The sequence below is a fragment of the Nothoprocta perdicaria genome, unplaced genomic scaffold (genome assembly GCF_003342845.1).
Source record: "Nothoprocta perdicaria isolate Ctin4 unplaced genomic scaffold, notPer1 scaffold_388, whole genome shotgun sequence".
NCBI lineage: Eukaryota > Metazoa > Chordata > Aves > Tinamiformes > Tinamidae > Nothoprocta > Nothoprocta perdicaria.
The window spans coordinates 383,757-405,631 of record NW_020455630.1 but is presented as its reverse complement, the minus strand read 5'-3'; the positions used below and the strand labels follow the sequence as shown (position 1 = coordinate 405,631).

The window sequence follows — 21,875 nt, the reverse complement described above, 5'->3', positions numbered from 1 at the left end:
AGAAAGAAAATTTCCATTGAGAGGTATTCATCCTTCTCAGCGCAAACTGATACCTGATTCATGATCATACAATACACACTGTGCATCTAAAACAGAAATCTGAGAAAGAAATAGAGAAAATCAAAGTAACACTTACCAGAAAGACAAGACCAGAGCTCTGCTTCTGCACCATGTCTGGCCCACAACATACAATACGAGATTGCCAGTCAGGAATGCAGCCCACAGTAATTTGTTTGGAAAACAGCGTTCCTGCTCTTTAAAGTTATGCTTGCAGGTGTGATTATTTAAATAATTTGCAAATGTGAAGACATCTTGGCAGTTCTAAGGGCTCTACTTTGCTGCTTACATGTGCATTCACTGCTCTTAGAGGTATTCATGGGAGTTATGTGCATACTGGTAAGGGCAGGAATTCCTGCCTTGGGAATTTAAGGTTAGACACATAGTAGGGAGCAACTTTCTCTTAATGCACCAAATTCTATTCTCAACAAATAACTAAGTATTCGCCTGCTACTGCAGGATTTATTGGAGTCAGAGTCAAGTAATACTTGACCCTCCAATAATCAACTTTACTTGATTCTAAGGGTAGCATCTACATTATCTATGCGGTTTATTTAACTGGCAGCATTTTCAGCAAGTCCAGCTGGAAACAGTGGGCTGCAACAATGACCTAAAAATATTATCAGTGAAGATGAACTGACCTGACAATGGAGATGGGTAGGAAGACCCTRATGTCAAAATGTGTCACCATGATAGAGCCCAGAGCGGGCCTTCTCCTGTCATGCAGAAACCTTCACACCACTACAGTTTCATTTGTTTCAACCACTTTCTTACAACACAAATGCTTCCCCCCTCCCACCCTCCCCTCCTTTCTTAAACATATTAACAAAAGGAAAGATAAAATAAATAAATAACGACTTAGCCTCTGCTTCAGGGAAGCTGCCTCTTCAGGGTTCAACCTTTGCTGGGACCAGGCTGCAGCTGGCAGGACTCAGTTTTCGCTGCAAATTGCGGGAGCGGAGGGCACACGTTGCTTCCTGACCCTGGTGGCAGGCTCCAGGCTCAACTGTCTCTCTCGGCCGGTGGCTCTCCGGGTGTCATTGGATGAGGCCTGAGCTGTAGCTGAATCCGTAGCTGCCGGCCAGTGCCAGGGACTGCTGGTGCTCCTCGCCCTGCTCCGAGGGGTAGCTGGGAAATGTCTGTGCCCGAGACACCTTCCCTGGACCGAGACTGTGACCTGGAGGGGCAGGAAGAATAATGAATCCATTATAATATTTTACCATAACTCGGCTTCCTTAATTTAGTTGGTCAGCAGCACTGGGCTCTGGCTGAGTGATTAGGATTTTGCTGCCTCTGTTCCCATGGATGGGGATGACCAACCTCTAAGGCTGTGAGGAAGGCATCTCCTGCTGTACCAGCACCACCACCCATCCACCTACGGGGTGGCTGGCTGCTGTGCACAGAGCACCACCAGCACGAGCAGTCACTCCGCTCTCCATTTCACAGAATCACAGAATATTCAGGTTGGAAGGGACCTCTAGAGGTCATCTAGTCCAACCTTCCCGCTCAAGCAGGCAAACCTAGAGCATGTGGCACAGGGTAGCATCCAGGCGGATTTTGAAGACCTCCAGAGAAGGAGACTCCACAGCCTTCCTGGGCAGCCTCTTCCAGGGCTCTGTCACCCTMACAGKAAAGAAGTTCCTCCTCACCTGGAGATGGAACTTCCTGTGCTCCAGCTTATGGCCATTACCCCTCGTCCTATCGCTGGCCACCAATGAAAACAGCTTGTCCCCTTCCTCCCTGCATTCTCCCTTCCTGAACTTATACATGTTAATCATATCCCCTCTCAGCCTTCTCTTCTCCAGAGAAAACAGGCCCAGCTCACTCAGTCTCTCCTCGTACGAGAGATGTTCCATTCCCTTAATCATCCTAGTTGCTCTTCTCTGGACCCTCTYGAGAAGCTGCACGGCCCTCTTCTACTGGGGAGCCCAGAACTGCACACAGTACTCCAGGTGCGGCCTCACCAGAGCTGAGKAGAGGGGCAGAATCACCTCCCTTGACCTGCTGGCAACACTCCTCCTGATGCAGGCCAGGATCCCATYGGCCTTCTTGGCCACGAGGGCACACTGCTGACTCATGGTTAACATGGTGTCAACCAGGACTCCCAGGTCCCTCTCTGCAGAGCTGCTCTCCAGCAGGTCGACCCCTGATCTGTACTGGTGCCTGGGGTTATTCCTCCCCAGGTGCAGGACCCTGCACTTGTCCTCATTGAATCTCATGAGGTTCCTCTCTGCCCAACTCATCAGCCTGTCCAGATCCCTCTGAATGGCAGCAGAGCCCTCCTGAATGGCCAGCACAGCCACAGTGTCGGCCACTCCACCCAGCTTGGTGTCATCTGCAAACTTACTCAGGGGGCACTCAGTGCCCTCGTCCAGATCATTGATGAACAAACTGATGAACTGGGCACCGGGCCCAGTATTGACCCCTGGGGGACACCACTGGCCACAGGCCTCCAACTGGACTTGGCCCCATTTATCACCACCCTCTGAGCTCTGCCATCCAGCCAGCCCTCGAYCYACCKCRCCGTGCACTCATCTAGTCCACTCTCCCAGAGCTTCCATATGAGGACATTATGGGAGACGATGTCAAAAGCCTTGCTGAAGTCAAGGTAGACAACATCCACGGCTCTCACCTCGTCCAGCCAGCCTGTCATCCCATCATAGAAGGCTATGAGGTTCGTCAGAAATGACTTYCCCTTGGTGAATCCATGCTGACTGCTCCTCAACACCTTCTTCTCCTTCATATGCCTGGAGATTCTCTCTAGGATGAACCGCTCCATCACCTTTCCAGGGACAGAGGTGAGGCTGACCGGCCTGTAATTGCCCGGCTCCTCCCTCTTGCCCTTTTTGAAGACTGGAGTGACTTTGGCTCTCTTCCAGTCCTCGGGCACCTCCCCTGCTCTCCAGGACCTCTCAAGGATGATGGAGAGAGGCTGAGCAATAACCTCGGCCARTTCSCTCRGCACTCTYGGGTGCATCCCATCTGGGCCCATAGATTTTTGAGTGGCCAGTTTGCCTAAGTGATCCCTATTTCCCTAAGTGATCCCTATATTCAATTTTCATTGAATCTGATGCACAAAGAGCAGACCTACCATCCTGGGCTCCTCTCGGACTGAAAATGAGGCTTTTTGCCAGCACCTGAAGCACAACCGGAACACAGATGCCTCAGACAGAAACTATCCGAACCCAACATAAAAATAATTCAGACTCAGATTTTTTTAAAAAAATTCAGAATATCACATTTATATTTGATATCTTTTAAATCTCAATGATGAGAAATTGTGCATCTCTTTTACCTAAAGCCCTAATTAACTTACAGAAGTAATGCCTGTCGTTTCAGAGGGTTTAGTAACACAAATATAATTTCACGTGTCACCAGAAAGTAGGATGTTAGCTTTTGTCAGGTAAACACAGCACAGTCATTTCAAAATCAACTCTGTGTGTAAGAATATTGATTGCAAAGATGTACATCTGTGATCTTTCCTCAGAAGTCCTAGTGAGTTTCACATAATTGTAGCTTGTTTGTTCACAGTTGGGGAGATGAGAAATGATTGTGAAAAATCAAAATAAGCTGGTGAGCAAGCTTAGAACATGGCTCATATCATGATTCCCCATTATGATTGCTCCCCCTTCTCAAAATACCTTTTAAAGTTAGAGATTTCATTAGTAGCTAAGACTGATGAAGACTGATGAAGACTGCCTGCTCTAATTTCCAAACTATGTATCTTCATCCAGAACATATTTTCCAATTTTGGAAATTTTGGTATACTGAAGCCTGGAATTAAAATAGTTTTGGATAATGTTTTTTGAAATGTCTTCAATATGCATATTGAATGTAGGCATAGAAAATAATAGCTTTCCTTCAGCCACAGACTGTAAATTAAAGAATGGCTTTGACAAAGCATATACTCTTATGCTGAATAATTCACTTCACATTGAAACATTTCAAAATAACTAGCCCTTTGCTAAACTGACCTAACAGTACTGGAACTAAGTATACTGCTGACTGAGTTTAGCAAACTTTTATCATTACTGTTGGACTCAGAAAAGTCTGCCTCTAACAACTTACTGTCTGCTTAACGAAAAAAATTCAGTTTACCCAAAGAAGGTAATCTTGGGGCCTGCAACAAAAACAGGACTAGAAGCACTTGCTAAACACATGTGCACTGTCTCTGAAGTGAGCAATTTTGAATTCCTTACCCAGTTTTGGTAAAGTAATGAAAAGTGCCCCTCCTAAATTAATTTCTAGCCAGGGTATTAAGGGCATCTCTTAAAATATTTAAACTGAATTGAATGCAATAATGTTACATAGGAAATTAAATTCAAGGCTCCCACTTCCTGCATGTGTGCTTTACAGAATCACAGAATGGTTGAGGGGACCTCTGTAGACCACCTAGTCCAACCTTCTGGCTCCAGCAGGGACACCCCGAGCATGTTGGGACAGGGCGGCATCCAGGTGGGTTTGGAAGACCTCCGGAGAAGGAGACTCCACAACCTCCCTGTGCAGCCTGTTCCAGGGCTCTGTCACCCTCACAGGAAAGTTCTTCTTCATATGGAGATGGAACTTCCTGTGTTTCAACTTACACCCATTTCCCCTTGGCCTCTCACCGGCTGCCACTGAGAAGAGCTGGGCCCCTTCCTCCCTACATTCACCCTTTATGTACTTATTAATCAGATCCCCTCTCAACCTTCTCTTCTCCAGAGAAAATAGGCCAAACTCACTCACTCTCTCCTTGTAGAGAGATGTTCCCTTCCCTTAACCATCTTTGTTGCTCTCTGCTGGACCCTCTCTAGAAGTTCCACATCCCTCTTGTCCTGGTGAGCACAGAACTGCTAGCGCTTCTCTTACACATCTTTAAAAGAAAATTTGCAGCCAAACAGTGACACTGAGTTAAGCCATTCAGTAACCAAAGTAGTTAATGAGGACAAGTGACTTCCTCCCTGGCTGTGAATGTCCTCATAATGGGAGACTGTCTTAGATCCAAAAGATTAATAAAATATATGTTCAAAAGAGCAAACAGGTCTAAGACCAGGGTTTGATCCAGGCCAAACTTTCATTGAACATATTTGCAGAATGTACAACATTATGATACGAAAATAATAATAAAAAGAATAGAGGGCAGATTAAATGAAATGAACAAGCTATGGGTAAAAATATCATACAGTGGTAATACAGTACAGGTATGCAGTAATATCTTAAATTATCTGATAATAATCAAATAGGCCTATGGTTTTCAGGATTTCCACTGGGAAAATTTCCAAAATTTGGGGTTTTGTTCACCACAGAACTCTTGTCAAAAAGTTCTTGTTAAGTTAAAAAAGTTTGAAGTGAAGGAAAAAAAAGTTTTCTAAGCTTCTGCTGGAATATTTGCTGTTATATTTGGGTCTTTGAAAGGTAAGACAGAAGCAGGAGAATTCTGTTTGTGGACTTTGCAGCTCTTCAGTACCACAGCTGTTTTCAAAAATACTAGATAATCGCTTCTGCACAGCTCTTCTGAAGTCAGTTCAAGAGGAATTTGAATACTACACAATTCATGACCTGAATACATCAGAAGAGTTGGTGGTGCTTTCTTCCTGTGGCTTGAAAAAAAAGATGAAAAAAAAGATATATTTTTTCTTTCTTAGACGGGACCCTGAAAAAGAAATATTATTCAATCTACTTTGACCTTTATTCAGATTTACTCTCAGGATGAGAGAACGCAACAAAGCCGTAGTCCAAGCCAATTAAGTATGAATGGTTCATAAGGATAATTTAATGTAACATGGCAAATTAGACCAAAATTAGATTTTTCCTGATCTTAATTATGTTGGAAACAGAGGCAGTATATGTAAAGATCTTATTTCAAGACAGGGTACTTATTTATAACAATTCTCTAGAGGAAAGACCTAATGGTTACCTAGTAACAGATTGATGGATATTTATATAAGTAGATCGATCACAGTTTCTAAGAGAAAACTTGCAGGACTGAGCAAATTGAAAAAGAAAAGCAAGATCCAGAAGTACTTTTTAAAGCTACCTTGTTTCTGCAAAGGAACTGGGAAACGTTTCTCTCTAGGATTTAGAATTCAGAATCTGACTCAGAAGGCAGGGGCCTGGTTCACTTGTTTTAGAAAAGAAGACAGGGTCACACTTTTCTTTCTAAAACAAGAATTCAACGGATTCTTTTATCTGATGTTCTCTGGTTAGAGTGCTTATCTGTGATGTTCAAATCCCGACCTCAAATGCCCCGCTCATTCTGGACACGGTTTGATGTGGCATTTTCTGTAGCAGAAAATCAGCTTTAAAATGTCCCCTTCCTCTTCTGCACCCATTGGGCTGTCTCTAAGCTGTGACCCTGCAGCTGTCTCAGAGGCTCCTTTGCAAACTGCAGCCCTTTGGTTTGCAAAGAACCCTATGAATCTGTTGATTCTGATCTGTTGATCTGGCATAGCTGGGAATCATGCACAGTAAAGGGCAAGAGATGGCAAGGTATTTTTTCAGACTGGCTTCGTTGCCAGTCTGAGAATTAGTTTAGGAAATGATGACCTGAGTAAGACATACTCCAGTTCAGGCCAGTGATATTGCCACCAGACTACTGACTCTTTTGATGCAGGATCACTTTTGAAACCGAGTGGCTCATAGTATCTAAAATATATGCATATTTTTATAGTACAATAATTAAAAATTTAAAGGACCAGAAGTTCCTGTGTTTCAGCTGCTGCTGTAGAGCCTGTTAAGTATCTCATTCTAGAAAGTCAAATACAGAAACAATTTTTTTGCAGCTGCACAGCAAGTTTTCATCTGGGACTTCCTAACTCCCTGAACAGACGACTTTACAAACAAAATAATGTTCTTCTAATGCAATTTCACATTTCTAGATTATGATAATAATTGCTATATTTGAAAATAAAACTTCCATTCCCAAGATTCTGACCACAAAACTGAAGTCATTAAATTAAAGCCAATTGGATATCTTTATTAATATTAAGCTTTCTATATATGTATGCAGGAGTGCTCTGAGAATTTATGAGGACAAAAGTTATGTTATTGAGAAAACATGCTAGTCAAAAAGAATTTTATTAGGAATCAATGAGTTCAGCTAAGAGTAAGAAAAGAAAATCAGGGGTTGCACAGAAAAGCAATCTTTATTGAGAATGAAATGTAGGTTCAAAAAGGCTGGTTGCATTTTGTTTTCTGACATGATTCCCATTGGGCAATAAATGTGGCCGCTTCACCAGAGAAGTCCACAAAACTAGAACCAGCCATTAATTTAGATTTAATTCTTCTAAGGACTTTTCCAACAGCAGTCAAAATATGTAAGAGAAGGCCCAAGGATAGTATTGAGGATATGATTTTGATGAGGATTGGAGCCTTGAGGTGCTTCAACACCCAACATTCTTGATAGCATTATGATAAAGATGCAGGACAAAATGGAGAAAACAACTGCAGCTATGCACTGAGAGTCCACTAGGGAAAATAAAAAATGCAAGAAAATAAATTATTATGACTACTTTTTTTTTTTCTGATGGAAGCTTTTATGTTCTTAAAAGCTTCTGTTGCAAAGAAAAACAAAATTCAGATTTTATTCTAGGTAGAGAAAATGGTTCTTAAAAAACCCTGCTACAATCTCAAATCATGTTAAATGGCTATTATTGCATCAAATAGGATAATTTCATTTAAGGCAGAAAATAAATGATTGCTGTTACCCTATTTATAAAATGATACTGGTTAAAATTCTGCCAACATTTCTGTACTGAATATACAGTATCTCCTATTGAGCTGTTGATGAAAAAGCTTCTTTTCCTTTCCTGCAGTTAGTTGATTGGGATAACTAAAGTGAAGTTTCATGCTAGGGCAAACTGCTACAAAGCAAAACATTTATTCTGCAGTAATGATGCAGTTGGATTGCAATGCCATTAATTGGTACAGCAATTATTATGCTGTCAGTCACAAAAAGAGGCAATGGAAGGGAGCAGATGGAAACTGAAAAATAGCGTAAGCTACATTAGAGCATATTGATTTTCATATACACTTATTGAAAGTGAAACTGTGGGCCTGATTCAGTTCCAAATAAAGAAATCCAAACTTTCACTTGAATTTTATAGATATTGGAATTAGCATTCCAGGGACCACAGCTGGGTCCAAATGGTTACATTTTATACAATAATTCAAACATCTATCTCTTTGAGGGTATTTTGAGTATTAGGAAACAGAATTCTTGAGACACATTATGAATAAAAGAGTTTAGTTTTGTATTTGAAATAATTTTGAACTAATATATATTAGTTATATATATTTTAAATTTGCCCTGATTTTTTCCCTGAAATACATTATTCAAAATAAAAAAAGTAAAAATCCTGCTAACATTTCTGAATATGTAATTTTCATTTGAAATTAAATATAATTTTAATTTTCTTTTAAATTGTCAATGAAATGAATAATCCATTTTGCCAGTGTCAAGCTCACTAAATATCTGACTAGAACATATTCATTAAGAAATTCTGTCACTTTGCAGAACAGGAAGACTACAGTGTGCCTTGAAAGGTTTTGGCATTGTTATCAGGTCTTCCTCTAGGGAAGATGATATTTCACCTGTACAGGCAGAAAGCAGGATTTTTTCTTAGCAGCTTAAAAAAAAAAAAAAAAAGAAAAAGAAAAAGAAAATCTACATCATTTTCTTTTCCTATCTTAAGGAAAACGATTTCATCATTCCAGTTTTGGTGGGAGAAAATCAATAAAATGCATGCCCTTATGCTCTATTGCCATTTTTTTTAGTATCTAGAAAAGAGCACTATTCCACCTATTTCACTATTCGGAAGAGCAAATGTTTAAAAGCGCTATCTCCAAAATATGACTACAACTAAACTATTTACTAAAGGGCAGACTGGTTTATCAAAAGGTCAATCATAGTTTTGCTTCAAGGTATTGCTTTTGATACTTATTCTCCTGTTCTTATGTAGAAATATAACTACATTAACCACATCTTTTAAGTTTACTTTGACCAGATGATTATTGTTAGTCCGTTAGGATTTTTTTTCTAATAATACATCTTTTTATTTATTGTAACAGCCTTCTATGCCTCTATGTGTCTATCAAATGATATATATATAAACATCTGCTTCCTACCATCTCTATCTAGAAGATAAAATAGAAAAGTTATTCTGTACGTGTCCCAAAAGCTACCCAATAGTTTTCCCCCAGCTTTTTGCCTGCAAAATATTCCTGCAGCCAAAATATGACACATATTTGGAAAGACCAATCTGTTTCATACATWACATGCCTTTAACTCTTGTGCTCTCCTACTTGTAATACATATTTATATGCACGTATCCTGGAAGTAGAGAAAGATTAAATAAAAGAAAGAATTTGCCTGGGGTGGTAATAATTTTACTCCTAACTTTTGAGCCCACATATAGATAACAGCAACAAGCTGCTCTGTGTTACATCATCTTCCATGTACAGACTGCAGCCACCTTTATAGAGATTAATTGATTTTCTTTACAGCTCTTTATTTACACTTGCCATGCTTGTGCTAATGTTACAATACCAAAATAGTTGTTCTGCATCCAATTCCTGAACTACGCCAACACAGCAGAAGCAGGCATAGTTTTCTTCACATTTCACAGAAAATAAGGCTCCAGCTTTGCTTCAAAAAAACCCAGAATTTTCCAGATGAAATTTTTCAGGTAGAAAAGCTCAGTTTCACAGAGTCTGCAAAAGTGAATTTTTCTGCACTATTTTTTTAAACCAACTAACAATTTTCAGCTATTTATTGGGGAAACCTAAGTCAGCCCAGCACTTAGCAAACAGCTGACCTCCAGAGCCATCTCAGTTCGAACTGTTCTATGATCATCTTCAATACTTTATTTTCAGTCATTTGATTTTCTGAGGAAAGCAAAAGAGCTTGTGACTACCCTAGTAGGAGCATGGTAGTTTTCTCTAAGTCATGACATACATGTATAATTTTTATGCATTAGATAAGTGATTCTGACCAGAGATTTTGTTTAATAATGAAGGATAATGTTATCAGGATATTGGGAGGACATGTCCCAAAACAATCAGCAAGTTTCTTAGGGCTCTGAATACGATCTTCAATTACAGTCCTAATTCAGCTGAAATGGCTGAGTACTTCAGACCTGGTAGGGAGCATCCCACGACCAATTTCTCCTTTCAGTCACAGATTGAGGCAAAAAGTAGCTAAAAAAAAAAGGTAGCTATTTTTTATGTTAATAAAAAATCTTCACAGTTGAAAGTATAAGAAATTTGAAAGTATAGCTTATRAAAATAATAATGCTAATCCGGTATTTTTTATGCCTGTTCAAAGTATATAAAAAATTCATTTACAGCAAATGAGAGAATAAGAGAGAGAATAAGTTTGTGGACTTTTTTTGTGAGGAATGTAGGCAATCTTGTTTTCCAATTCAAGCTCAAAAGCTCTATGTAATGAAAGACTTTTTAAACAAAAGCTTCACAAAGGTGGGACAGGCCTCATCAGCAATACTAAGGGAAGAAAAGAAAGATGGTAGAGGAGGAATTCTTGTAGATTATGTGATTTCTTCAGGAAACATTTGAATTAGATAATAACAAGATGAAAAAGTTACAGAAATTACATTCTGATAATTAATGGTTGTGAGAAAGGCTAACATAGGTTTGGGGGAAGATCACAAAACTAATGAAAACTCCAGCAAGATAAGGATTCTGGTGTTTCAAGTACTTTGTTTTATGGTTATATAACTCAACAACTAGGAAAAAAATACAATGAAATTGGAATAACCTCAATCATAGAATCATAGAATCCTTAAGGTTGGAAGGGACCTTTAGAGATCATCTAGTCTAACCTCCTTGCACACATAGGATCACCTACAGCACGTGGCACAGGGCTGCATCCAAGTGGGTTTTGAGAAGGAGATTCCACAACCTCTCTGGGTAGCCTGTTCCAGGGCTCTGTCACCTTAACTGTCAAGAAATTTTACCATAAGCTCCTGTGGAACTTTTGGTGCGTCAGTTTGTGGCTGTTTCCTCTAGTTTTGTCAGTAGCCACCACTGAAAAGAGGCCGGCCCCCTCCTCCTCCCTCTCTCCCTTAAGGGATTTAGATCTCCAAAGAAGGAGACTCCACAACCTCTCTGGGCAGCCTGTTCCAGTGCTTTGTCACTCTCACAGTGAAGAAATGCTTCCTTAAGTTCCTGTGGAACTTCCGATGCTTCAGTTTGAAGCCATTTCCTCTAGTCCTATCCCTGCCCACCACTGAAAAGAGGCCGCCCCCCTCCTCCTCACTGCCTCCCTTGAGGTATTTATACAGGCTGACCAGGTCCCCCCTCAGCCTTCTCTTCTCCAGGCTGAACATGCCCAGCTCTCTCAGCCTTTGCTCATAGGGCAGATGTTCCAGGCCTCTGATCATCCTGGTAGCCCTGCGCTGGACTCTCTCCAGCAGCTCCACATCCCTCTTGTACTGGGGAGCCCAGAACTGGACACAGTCTCCAGATGTGGTCTAACCAGGGCTGTGTAGAGGGGGACAATCACCTCTCTCAACCTGCTGAAGATGCTGTTCTTACTGCACCCCAGAATGCCAGAAGAGTGGGAAGAATATAAAGGCAATAAAATAAGAAACAAATGCAAAAGAAAATTGTGTGACCTCAGTTTATTTGACTCAACAGTGACTTTCAACTGTATTTAATGAAGTAAAGCTATACACTTAGCTATCTTTTCCCTTTTCATTTCTGTCAGAAGAAGAAAGTCATTATATGAGTCAACTGATTGTTGATCTCCACATATAAATAATTTAGAATATAATTTTCCTTTGCATCCTTGGAAATTACATCTCCAAGAGTAACTTGAAATAGGTAGCTGTGTAAGCAGTGTTATTATCTTGATTTTGTCAGTTTTGTCATTTGTCAGTTTACTGTACATTTTTCCCTTACTCAAATTGTATTCATCCCATTTATTCCACATCTAACAAAATGTTCAAAGAAGAGTGTTACCAGTTGTCATCTTAAAAAAACAAAAAAAAACCCAAAAAATCCTCCCCCTAAATCTGCTACAGATTTAACATGAAGTATCTTACTAAAACATGAAATGTAAAAATGTAAATTTATACTTCCTGTCAGCCTGATGGTATAGAATATCTCACTGTTAAATATTTACTGCATTTTAAATCATGTTGACATCTCTCCTTGGATGCACTATTCCAGAAAACACTATAAAAGCCTCATGCAATCTACTGATACCACAGAGGCAAAAGGGAATAATGAATTTCTACTTCTGCATTAGAGAAATAAAACAAAATTAAGGGGGGGAAGAAACATGCAGTGTGGAGATAGAATACTGCCATTGAAAACAGAATGTTCCTAAAGGCTGTTTGTTCGGAAGTGTTGAGTAGTTTTGCTTGTATATCTCTTCTGATCTTTTGTATACTCAATAGACACTGCTTTCTGGGCTAGCAGCATTTTCATTATAAACACTCTGTTCACAAAGATTCACAAACTAGCCTATGCAAAATATGCCATAAATGAAATTCAGTATATGAGTTAAAAGCAGTGTAGTTTATATTTCTTGGCATAGAAAAAAAAAATAGGGCTAAAGGATATATGCCCCCTCAAATTCCACAAATATTACTTCTAAAAGACAATTTTACAATATGATATTGTAGGAGAATTAAACATATATAAAATGGAAAATCTCAGGCTTTCAGGACAGCATTTGTTCGTACTCTATCCTCTGGGTCTTCTAGGCAGTTTATTCCAACACTTGATGAAAAAGGAAGAAAGATGGGGAAACRAACAGTTGAGAAAAACATCACAAAAACAAATCTTATCAAAAAGGGAGTTTTATAACTATCTGGCTTTCATCATAGAGCCATATGTGCTCCAGTGTTAGGCTATGTAAAGAAAAGACAACAGTGCACAGCTGAGGAAATTGGTTATGAGGTGAAATAGGATCGGGTGTTTCAGCATCAGTTAAGTCTTAAATTAACTTAGTTAATTGTGGCATTGCAGCCTCAGTGTCGGCTGAGCTCTGCTAGTGCTCCTTGCTGCTCAAAAGCAGCAAGATTTGTCATCTGTTCTAATAATATACTTCTACCTTTGCTATGGGAATCAGAGACATCCCATTACCGTACTTCCTCATAGTTACATGAGCATCTAATTCTGTATAAATAGTGTGCAATGTCCTCTGAAACCAGGAAAAATTCTTGGACTCCAACAAATCTCCTTCCATTCAAGGAAAACTGTATTTATGTTGAGTAAATCCTTACAGTGAGAGATTGCCTTGCTTATGTGATTTTTGATAGGATGGGCTGGTTTGTGGGAGCCAGTGGCTTAATGAAATGAATTTTTTTTATGAAACAGAAAAAAATTTTTGGATGTTAATTTAAATCTCTGGTCAGAATCACTTATCTAATGCATAAAATATTTTAAATATGTCACTTATAAGCAAACTTAAAAAAACTCACAACTGTCATATTAATATCTCAATAGGTGATATGCAGTTTTAGGTTTTATGCATTGAAAACATTTAGGCCAATAATTATGCCATTTTTTCATAATATTTAATCATTTGATGAAATATCCTGTTGAAATATTCTTCAGAAAAATTTAAGGTTATTTCATGCTACAACCAGTTAGTAATAGTAGATGCCATATAAAAATGAAAATACTGCAGTAGCTGATAATTAGCCCTCTGCCAAAGATTGTGTAAAGACAGGAAGAAACACCTTTCCAGTTGCTGTAAAGAAGAAAGGACATCTGCCTTTTTTAAAACTTTGAAACTAGAGGCTTGTCTGCTTAAGCTTCTTTAAGATAAGACTTCGTCTGCACTAGGGCTGCAAAGAGTAAGTTAAAAGGATAGACCAAATAACTGAAAAACTGTACTGAGTTTAGGAATGCTTTGATAATTTCCCACTAAAATAACAATCTGCTGAACGCCACACATTCATTAAATATGTTTCTAAAATAAAGATTTTTATTAAGTCAAATAAACTGGAGGTGGTAACCCAGTAAAAGCCAGATGATAGCTAATTGCAAATTTAGGAAAGCATCACAGAGATATGCTTTTCTATCACAATGGAATTATAGAAAAAGCATGTCTAAAAGCTGTCAATTTTTGCTACCATCTTCACAGCAAAATCCCATCTTCCTCACTTCTGGAAGCAGAAAACCAGCAGATAGTTTTGAAGATTGGCAGTTAACAAAATAAGCCTACAAATTTATCCACAGATAATCTTTCAGTTTAAGTTAAGGATCATTATGTGTTCAATGCCTACTTGCTACAGGAAGCTGCCAAGCTCTTCTTGAAAATGTAATTAACATTTTTTTAGCAAGGAATTTTACAGGCTAGCAAAATGCTATGCTAATTTAGGATTTTGAGTTTATTTTATACTCTAGAGAGAAAAGATGAGATTATATTCAGGGAAAAAATAATACTTTTCTATTTTTGAATCAGTATTTTAYCTGCCTCAAGCAGAACTCTTGAACTACCTCTGAAGACTAACAATGCTTCCTGTAGGTCGCAGGATCTAGTTCAGATGTATCACCTTAATCATTTTATCCAGGGGAATATCTGCCAAATCCGAAATAAAAATCTTTGCCTATGTAATATATCTCAGGGAACATATACTCAGACAGGTGTGGGGTCTATAAAGGGGTAAAAAGGCATTCCACAAAGGCTGATTTGAGATCCATGTGGTAAAACTAAATTTTTTGAACAAGCTTGAGCTAAGTAACTTTTTAGGTGTAATCCTGAGCTACCTCAGCAGACTTTAGGCTAATTGTTAACATGGTAACAGTGACCCATTCTGGTCACTTATGTAACTCGAGGTCTTCCCATCTTCACACTACATTCTTCAGTATCCAAACTGAGAATTTCCTTGCATAGAGTTGGTATTGTATTTCTTAAATTAATTCAGTTATAGCCTGTAAGCACTCTGATATGGACTTCATTGAATCCCTTTAGCTTTTATTTATCTTTAGTTAGCCAAGTATTCTTTTGAGATAAAACAATAAAGATTGATCTGAAATCAAATTTGCAGTTGAGAAACATGCATATTGCCCAAGGCAAAAATAGGGATGCATTCTGAGTCTGAGAAATTCTCAAACTGTTCAGAGCAAACAGACACCTAATTCTGGAGACATATTTCATATCTCCTGCTTCCTACAGAGCATCTGGTAGCAGCCTCTATAGAAAATTTTATTAAAGAGACATAGGTCTAACCCATGTCTAATCTAATTTTCAGGCTTCTTTCTAGATCCAGGCTTCTGTGTTGAAGGAACTGAGGAAAAGTTTCTGTCTGTAGTTGGCTTAATAGCACTTTGAATTATCTTTTTCTTTCCAGAGATTACATACATAAAGTATGTGGAAATAAGGCAGTTCACACAGGCCAAATAAATTATTTTTCTGCAGGATTTATTCTCTAAAATAAAGAAGTTCATTGATTTTGGATCTTATAAGTTTAATTGGAATAAAGTAGATGCCTAAAACATCAATGAAGCATTCAGGAAAGTTAATCCATTTTTCATGACTCTATAAATAATTTCTTCTAGCTGTAATAGCCTTCAATTACTCACTAGGAAATCAAAAACAATGGCTGTAATTCACTGAGAGTTGCAGTTGAGATTCTTTTGCTTTTCTTTTTTTCTTGAAAGGGAATTCACTGTGATTCAGTGTGAACAAGCTGTGTCATTTTAATCAGACTCCTGTAAAGCTAGAGGAAATGAGCTGAGGTAAATCTGAAAAAGCTGTATCAAACTGGTGGATCTGCTTATGTCTTGAGATGGGAAAAGTCCCTTTTTCTTTATTCTTATGAATGACTGGAGAAAAAAGCTTAGCAAACAGCACTTTGTTCCTCCTCCCACACAAGCAAATAAATAAATAGCTAGSCTTTCAGTAACAACAACAACGATAATCACACCTGAATTACTGCCCCTGTCTTCTCTCTGAAAATTTATTATTAAACCTGTAAATATTGTTTCTTGTTTCCTGCCTTTTCTTGCTTCTTCATTCAGTGAGGCCAGTTTTGCACTCACAAAGTCAGTCCTAACATAAAAGGGTTCATTATGGCAAATCAGTTGGTCAGTATGCTGAAAGTATAGGCAAGAAAATGTATAGAAAAATATATCTTGGGTATACTTAAGAGTATACATACTCTTAAGTGACATCCATTCAGTCCTCTCATGGTGCTTATTAGTTAAGCACTATTAAAGCAAGATACAAAGTTAAAACAGTGCCCACAGCACAAGGTAATAGCCCACACTGAAACATGGTTGTGCAATATCGGAGGAGAAGGTGGCCAAAGATAGAGTGGCCAGCACGGCTGAAGATAAGAGATAACAGAGCTCAGTAGAAAGTCAGAAGCAGCAAAAGAGAACAAAAAGTAACACAAACCCTAGCAAACACATTCCCTCCACCCTTTAGCTCGCTTTGTACACCATGCACCAACTTCGGAATGAAATCTGGGGCTTTTCTCATGCAGCAGAGCACACAGTGAGCATTTGAAGCAYTGAGGGAAGTGAAACTCAGAGCAGCTCCTATATATTAGGGCACAAAAGAGGCTATAACCATCTTTGCCTTCCCTCCTTCCCTTGCCATGGTTTGTTGCCTTTTGAGCTATTTCTGCTTGGAGTTCATACCAAACCAGAAGAGTACACAATGCAGAGCTTACAATATGTGATGATATTCTTCAGTTATGGCACCACTTCTTCACAACCACTGAAGAAATTATTAACTCCATGTTTATTTCTAGGTTTATTAGAACAGCTTTAAAAGGAGGGAAATATATAACAATATTTAAATAGCTTCCTAGCTTTAAAAAAAAAAAGGAGAATTTAGAGAGCTGGAAATCAGCTGTGATTTAAAAGGAAATTAAAGCATAACTTTATTCTGRAAGTACTTTATCTGTTACAACATGATAATATACTTTTACATTAAGACAAAATGGCAGCTTGCAAAAATATGCTATGCAAGGAATTGGCTCCAGGTTGTAAGCATAAAAATAGACAAAAATTAAATGTATAATTATTATTTGTATAGGTATAATTGCAGGTATAATACGTATACTATTTAAATGTATATTTACTATTATTTGTATAGGTATAATTGCAGGTATAATACGTATACTATTTAAATGTATATTTACTATTTAATCTACTTTAAGAGCAAATTGAGGACAATTTTAGGAGAAAAATAAATAAATAAAAAATCCTGATGAGGCAAATTCATAAAATAAAGAAGAAAGGAAATGTTTTTTCCCAATTATTTTCAATGTATTTCTTTATAGTCTCCAGACTATAAAGACAGACAATTAAAATTACCCTAATTAAAAATTAGCCATAGTAGTGACTTTTACTTATCAGTTGTTTAAAACTAAACATAGTAAAGCAGTACTGTGGGGGTTCTTAGCTGAGTGCACCCCAGGCTGGAACTTTTCAAGTGTTAGATAACTCCGAGAGAAGAAACTATGCTATTAATGACAAAATATAAGTGATGTATGCCACTAGAAGAACRAAGGATAAAATTTATTATGCTATAGCTCACAGCAGTGCGGACTACACCATCCTGATTACTCAGGACATTGATTTTGCATCATAAAGTTACCAAATTTACATTTTACAGCTAGAACCTACAGTTAAAATAATTTTCTTTATATAGTCTTGCAGCTGCAGACATGAGAACTAGCAAGGCACAGAGGGAGGTGTGCTACATCTTTCCTGAGAGACCTATATCTCYCACAAGATGAGATAATTCTTATTTTTCTTCATGAATTCAGAATGGGATCCAGGTAACAGCTATATCTTCTTCCATTCCTTTTGGATGGATATTTAATGAAATGCAAGCATGGGTATTTTAGAGGCATAAGCCTCTTTTTTTAGAGGCATAAGCCTCTAAAATAGCTAAAACACTAGCTCAAAAAGTCAGGCAGTGAATATTCAGTACAAAAATCCCTGGTTTCAGAAATTCTGTTTGAAAGGCAAAACAAAATTAAACATTCTTGCCTATTCAGAGAACTTCGTGAGAAGAAACATACTAAAAAAAGGAACTTAGCTGGGTCATTAGACTCTGCCTGTCCATTTGCTTCAGAGGATAGACAGGAACTGAATTTAAAACACAGCTGGGAAGTTATCTGAATTTAGGAGCCATTCAGACCTGCTACTGAAGGCTTTGGGCCAGGAGCTTTACTCCTGTAAACATGATTTTCAGAAGCCACCCAGGGATTTCAGCAGGAGCAATGAGCAAGGGGGTGCACTTTTTAAGCTTTTGATAGAATGGCTAAGTATCAATGATTCTGGCAACTGGACTACCACAATGCACCACAAAGCCTGTCTTTACTAAATTGCTTCTATAACCGTAAAAAAAAAAAAAAAAAGGAAGTAGGAGCTAAAAAGAGCACACTGAAAAAAGCAGTTACTGTTTCTGCCAGCTAGAAATTATTCTTCCTCATTCTTGAAATTAATTGCCTTGAAAAAGAAGCAGAGATCTGCCACAATTTCTTGTTCTTCCTTCCCTCAGAAAAGCAGATAAAGGAATCTAAATAGGAAAGAAAATAAAAGGGAAAAGAAAAAAAAGAACTCTACAGCACATGCTTTCTTTTTTCTTCTTTCTTGGCATATTTGAGTCATTCAAAAGAAAAAGTGCTCTATTTTCTACTAAGCTTGGACAGTAGCACCTTTGCAAGAACTGAAATGCAGTAAAAAGAAGTATTATTTAAGTATTCTAATTCTGAACTAAATAAAGCAGAGAAATAGTATTCTTGACTACGTTTAAGAACAGAGGCTTCACCTAACAGAAAACATTTACTCCTTTCTTTAAAATAGGATGCAATTTTGGATTTACTGAGTTTCACCCTTTGACTAGAGATTAGGTCTTCTACTGTGTAAAACCTGATTTTATATTACATCCTAAAGACATGAATAAGAACCTAAAGGTTTTTTTTCCCTGTTTTTTATTTTTTTTTTGTCTTTAAACTAGCCAAACTAGCCAACTAGAAACCAATAAGAGTAATTTCTAAGCAAAGCCAAATCAAACTGTAAGGAGAACCTGTCCCTTGCAATAGGGATATGTTTGTCATGATGTTCYGACTAGAACATCAAATAGATGCTAAAATGCTTCTAATATTATTCCATAGCAACAGTAATATGTGCCACCTTTACTCCTCAATGATCAAAGGTTGGAAACAGACATGAAACAAGGTCCTTCTAGGTGAGATGAAGAGCACTTCTTCAAGAAGACCCTATTCTTATTTTTCTCCTATCAGTATCTAGGTCTTGCCTTTCCGAAAACTATTTCAGATGATCAGATACAACCCAATGCTATTCACATATAATAAATATAAAAATTCACATATATTTTTAACTATTTTATTACTTTGGTCTCATTGTCTTTATTTCTAAGTTGGCTTTATTTCATCTAACCAGATCATTTGTCAAGTAAAAGCTCTCAGTATTATATATTCCTCAAATGCCCATACATCTAAAGGAGACTCAATAAAAAAAAGGATGCTTTATAGAGCTTATACAAAATACTATTGAGGGAAATGAAGAAAAATATATGGAAATATAGTGAGCTGCAACACTGTGTTAACCATTTTATTACCTGTAATATATCTTGCTGGACCTTTTTGACTGCTTACCTGTCTTCAAAACTCTAAATAAATCTTTTCTTTTTTATTTTTTTTTTATTACCTTGGGCTTCATTTTACCTGGGATACTCTTATTGCTGAAAAGATTTTAATATCTTGGCTCCACTCAGCCCAGCTGCCAGGGTGTCACAGCACTTAGCAGAATGTCCCAGTGTCATAGGGACATTTGCACACCTGCTGAAAACTGTGAATATTAATTAACTGTATTACAGAGCAATTCTGTTTCACTCACCAGGGAAGTGTATTGTTTGGAAATAGAGCATTGGGATGAGAATATCTAAGTCACACCTGAAAGACTGAAAGTATTTTTTTCCAAAAATTTCATAGAACAATGTCCTATTATATTTCACATTCTGTTATGCTTTTTCTTGGCAGTGTTTTGCAGTGAATTAACTTGCTAAAATCCTGTTTCTCACTCGAACAGTCTGGGTAAGATGGATTATTTTTCTTCCACTGACTAGACAGTACTTGGAAGCGGCCTGCAGCTCTCTGCCCGCGCAGGCATGACCACCGTTTCCATCCCTGCTCCAGATAYCAGCACCGCTTCTCCTGGCTAATGTCCACCACTCAGGTAGTTGCTGTGACACCTCGTTGCCCCTTCCCCGGGAGAGGACAYGCGGGCAGAAAGCTGCTCCCTCCCCTGGATGGTGCCTTCGCCTCGAGGGAGTGGGTTATTTCAGGGCTCAGTTCAGGGCTGGACACCTTTCCCAGTGTGGCCAAGAGCTRATTTTTCCTGCTACTTTGCTGAAAATGAGGCACAGCAGAAAGAGGAAACAAATGCTTTTCCTGGGAATATACACAGTCAGGGAGGTATATGCACGTAAATCCTGCCTGTCATTTAATTATCTGTGATGTCTGCTCTGCTTTGCTTCYTGTGAAGGGCAAAACCTAAGAAGAGCTGCTTGCCAGGTACACAGGCTTAATTATTTTGGGTAAAAGACAGGTGTGCATGGATTGCCATAGGCCTTGCAGGCTGGAAATTGTTCACATTATAGAGACTATGTAAGTACAACATAATTATGCAAGTTTTGTCATATTTTTACAATTGAGTCTTTTTACCACCAAAAAAATCTTAACAGTGATGTGATGCAATGCCATGAATGAACAACAGTTAAAGTCTATTAGCTTTGTGGCAGAGCCGTTGCAGTGTGCTTGATGGACAAGCCTCCCGACATCCCYGTCCTTCCCCAAAGCAACACAATGGCAAAAATAAAAAACCTATCCTCAAATCACACTAAGAGAATGAYTTTGCCCTGTAAGGTATTACGAAATGTTCAGCCAAAGACAAGTTATATTCACCAGAGGGCAACACAGCACTTTGCAGGAAGAAAAAGTTTCTGCTTTATAAATATTTATATATAGGTATGTCAGCTGTAGGCACTTTCTCCAAAACTCAGAGAYAGATATCTCATAAACAGAATGGCAACAAGCATGGCAGGTAAGTTGTTTTTAAGCAAAACAAATTGAGCTCCTCAGAATAACACAGGACCCAACAGGAAATGCTTTTAGGGTTAAAACAGCACAGCAGCATTTAAAGCCTTTTTTTTTTTTTATTTTTTTTATTCTTTCAGTTATCCGTAAGAACAGATGGCTGCAAAAAGGATGTGGTTCCGTTTAGGCTCCTGCCGAAGTGTATTTATGTGAGTGCACAGTCACAAGGCATATGCCACCTGGCTTGGTGCTGTGATTCAGTCAGCTGCGGAACTGAATTAGGTGAAAATGTTTTGCAACGTTGAAGAAGTTGCTGGAACCTTGTAGGAGTAAAGCTCCTGCAGTTTGGAGCCACCTCTCCGTGCTTCCGTAGGAATAACTCTACCGAATGCCCTGGCAAGAAGAGTGAGGAGTAGACTACTCCCAAACAGGGAGTAGATACAGGAGGTAGCCAGTTAGTTCAGGATTATTTGTGAGCGGCTAGCAAAGATTAAGAAACAATCTCACAGTTCACAACAGGTAAATACAAAGAAATGAGCTCACAACATCTAGTCCTAAAGGCTCATTTCCAAGTGCAGATTGAATGAATGATACCAAAATGCTACCTCTTCCTTTGGCAAAAACATATGTGGCCGAGGACAAGCACAGCTGTGTAGCTTCATGTATGCAGCAAGGCTGTAAGCTTACTTTAAAGCCTTCCTGAATTTTCTCTCCTTCAGGTGCAGGCTTTTGAACAATGCTTTAAGGAACCTGTGACAGCCCTTTTGGTTGGACTTGTTCTGG

At 38.5% G+C, this 21,875-nt stretch overlaps 1 protein-coding gene across 1 annotated transcript in view; it reads right to left on the bottom strand.

Annotated features, from left to right (window-relative positions):
- Positions 1-1,059: 1,059 nt before the first annotated feature.
- DOK6 (docking protein 6) overlaps positions 1,060-21,875 on the bottom strand; it is a 157,205-nt gene continuing 136,389 nt past the window's right edge. The window contains exons 8-9 of the mRNA XM_026044837.1: positions 3,149-3,194; positions 1,060-1,234 (exon numbers count right to left, since the gene is read on the bottom strand). Of these exons, the coding sequence (XP_025900622.1) occupies positions 1,060-1,234; positions 3,149-3,194 (221 nt within the window). The remainder of the gene's footprint in view (positions 1,235-3,148; positions 3,195-21,875) is intronic.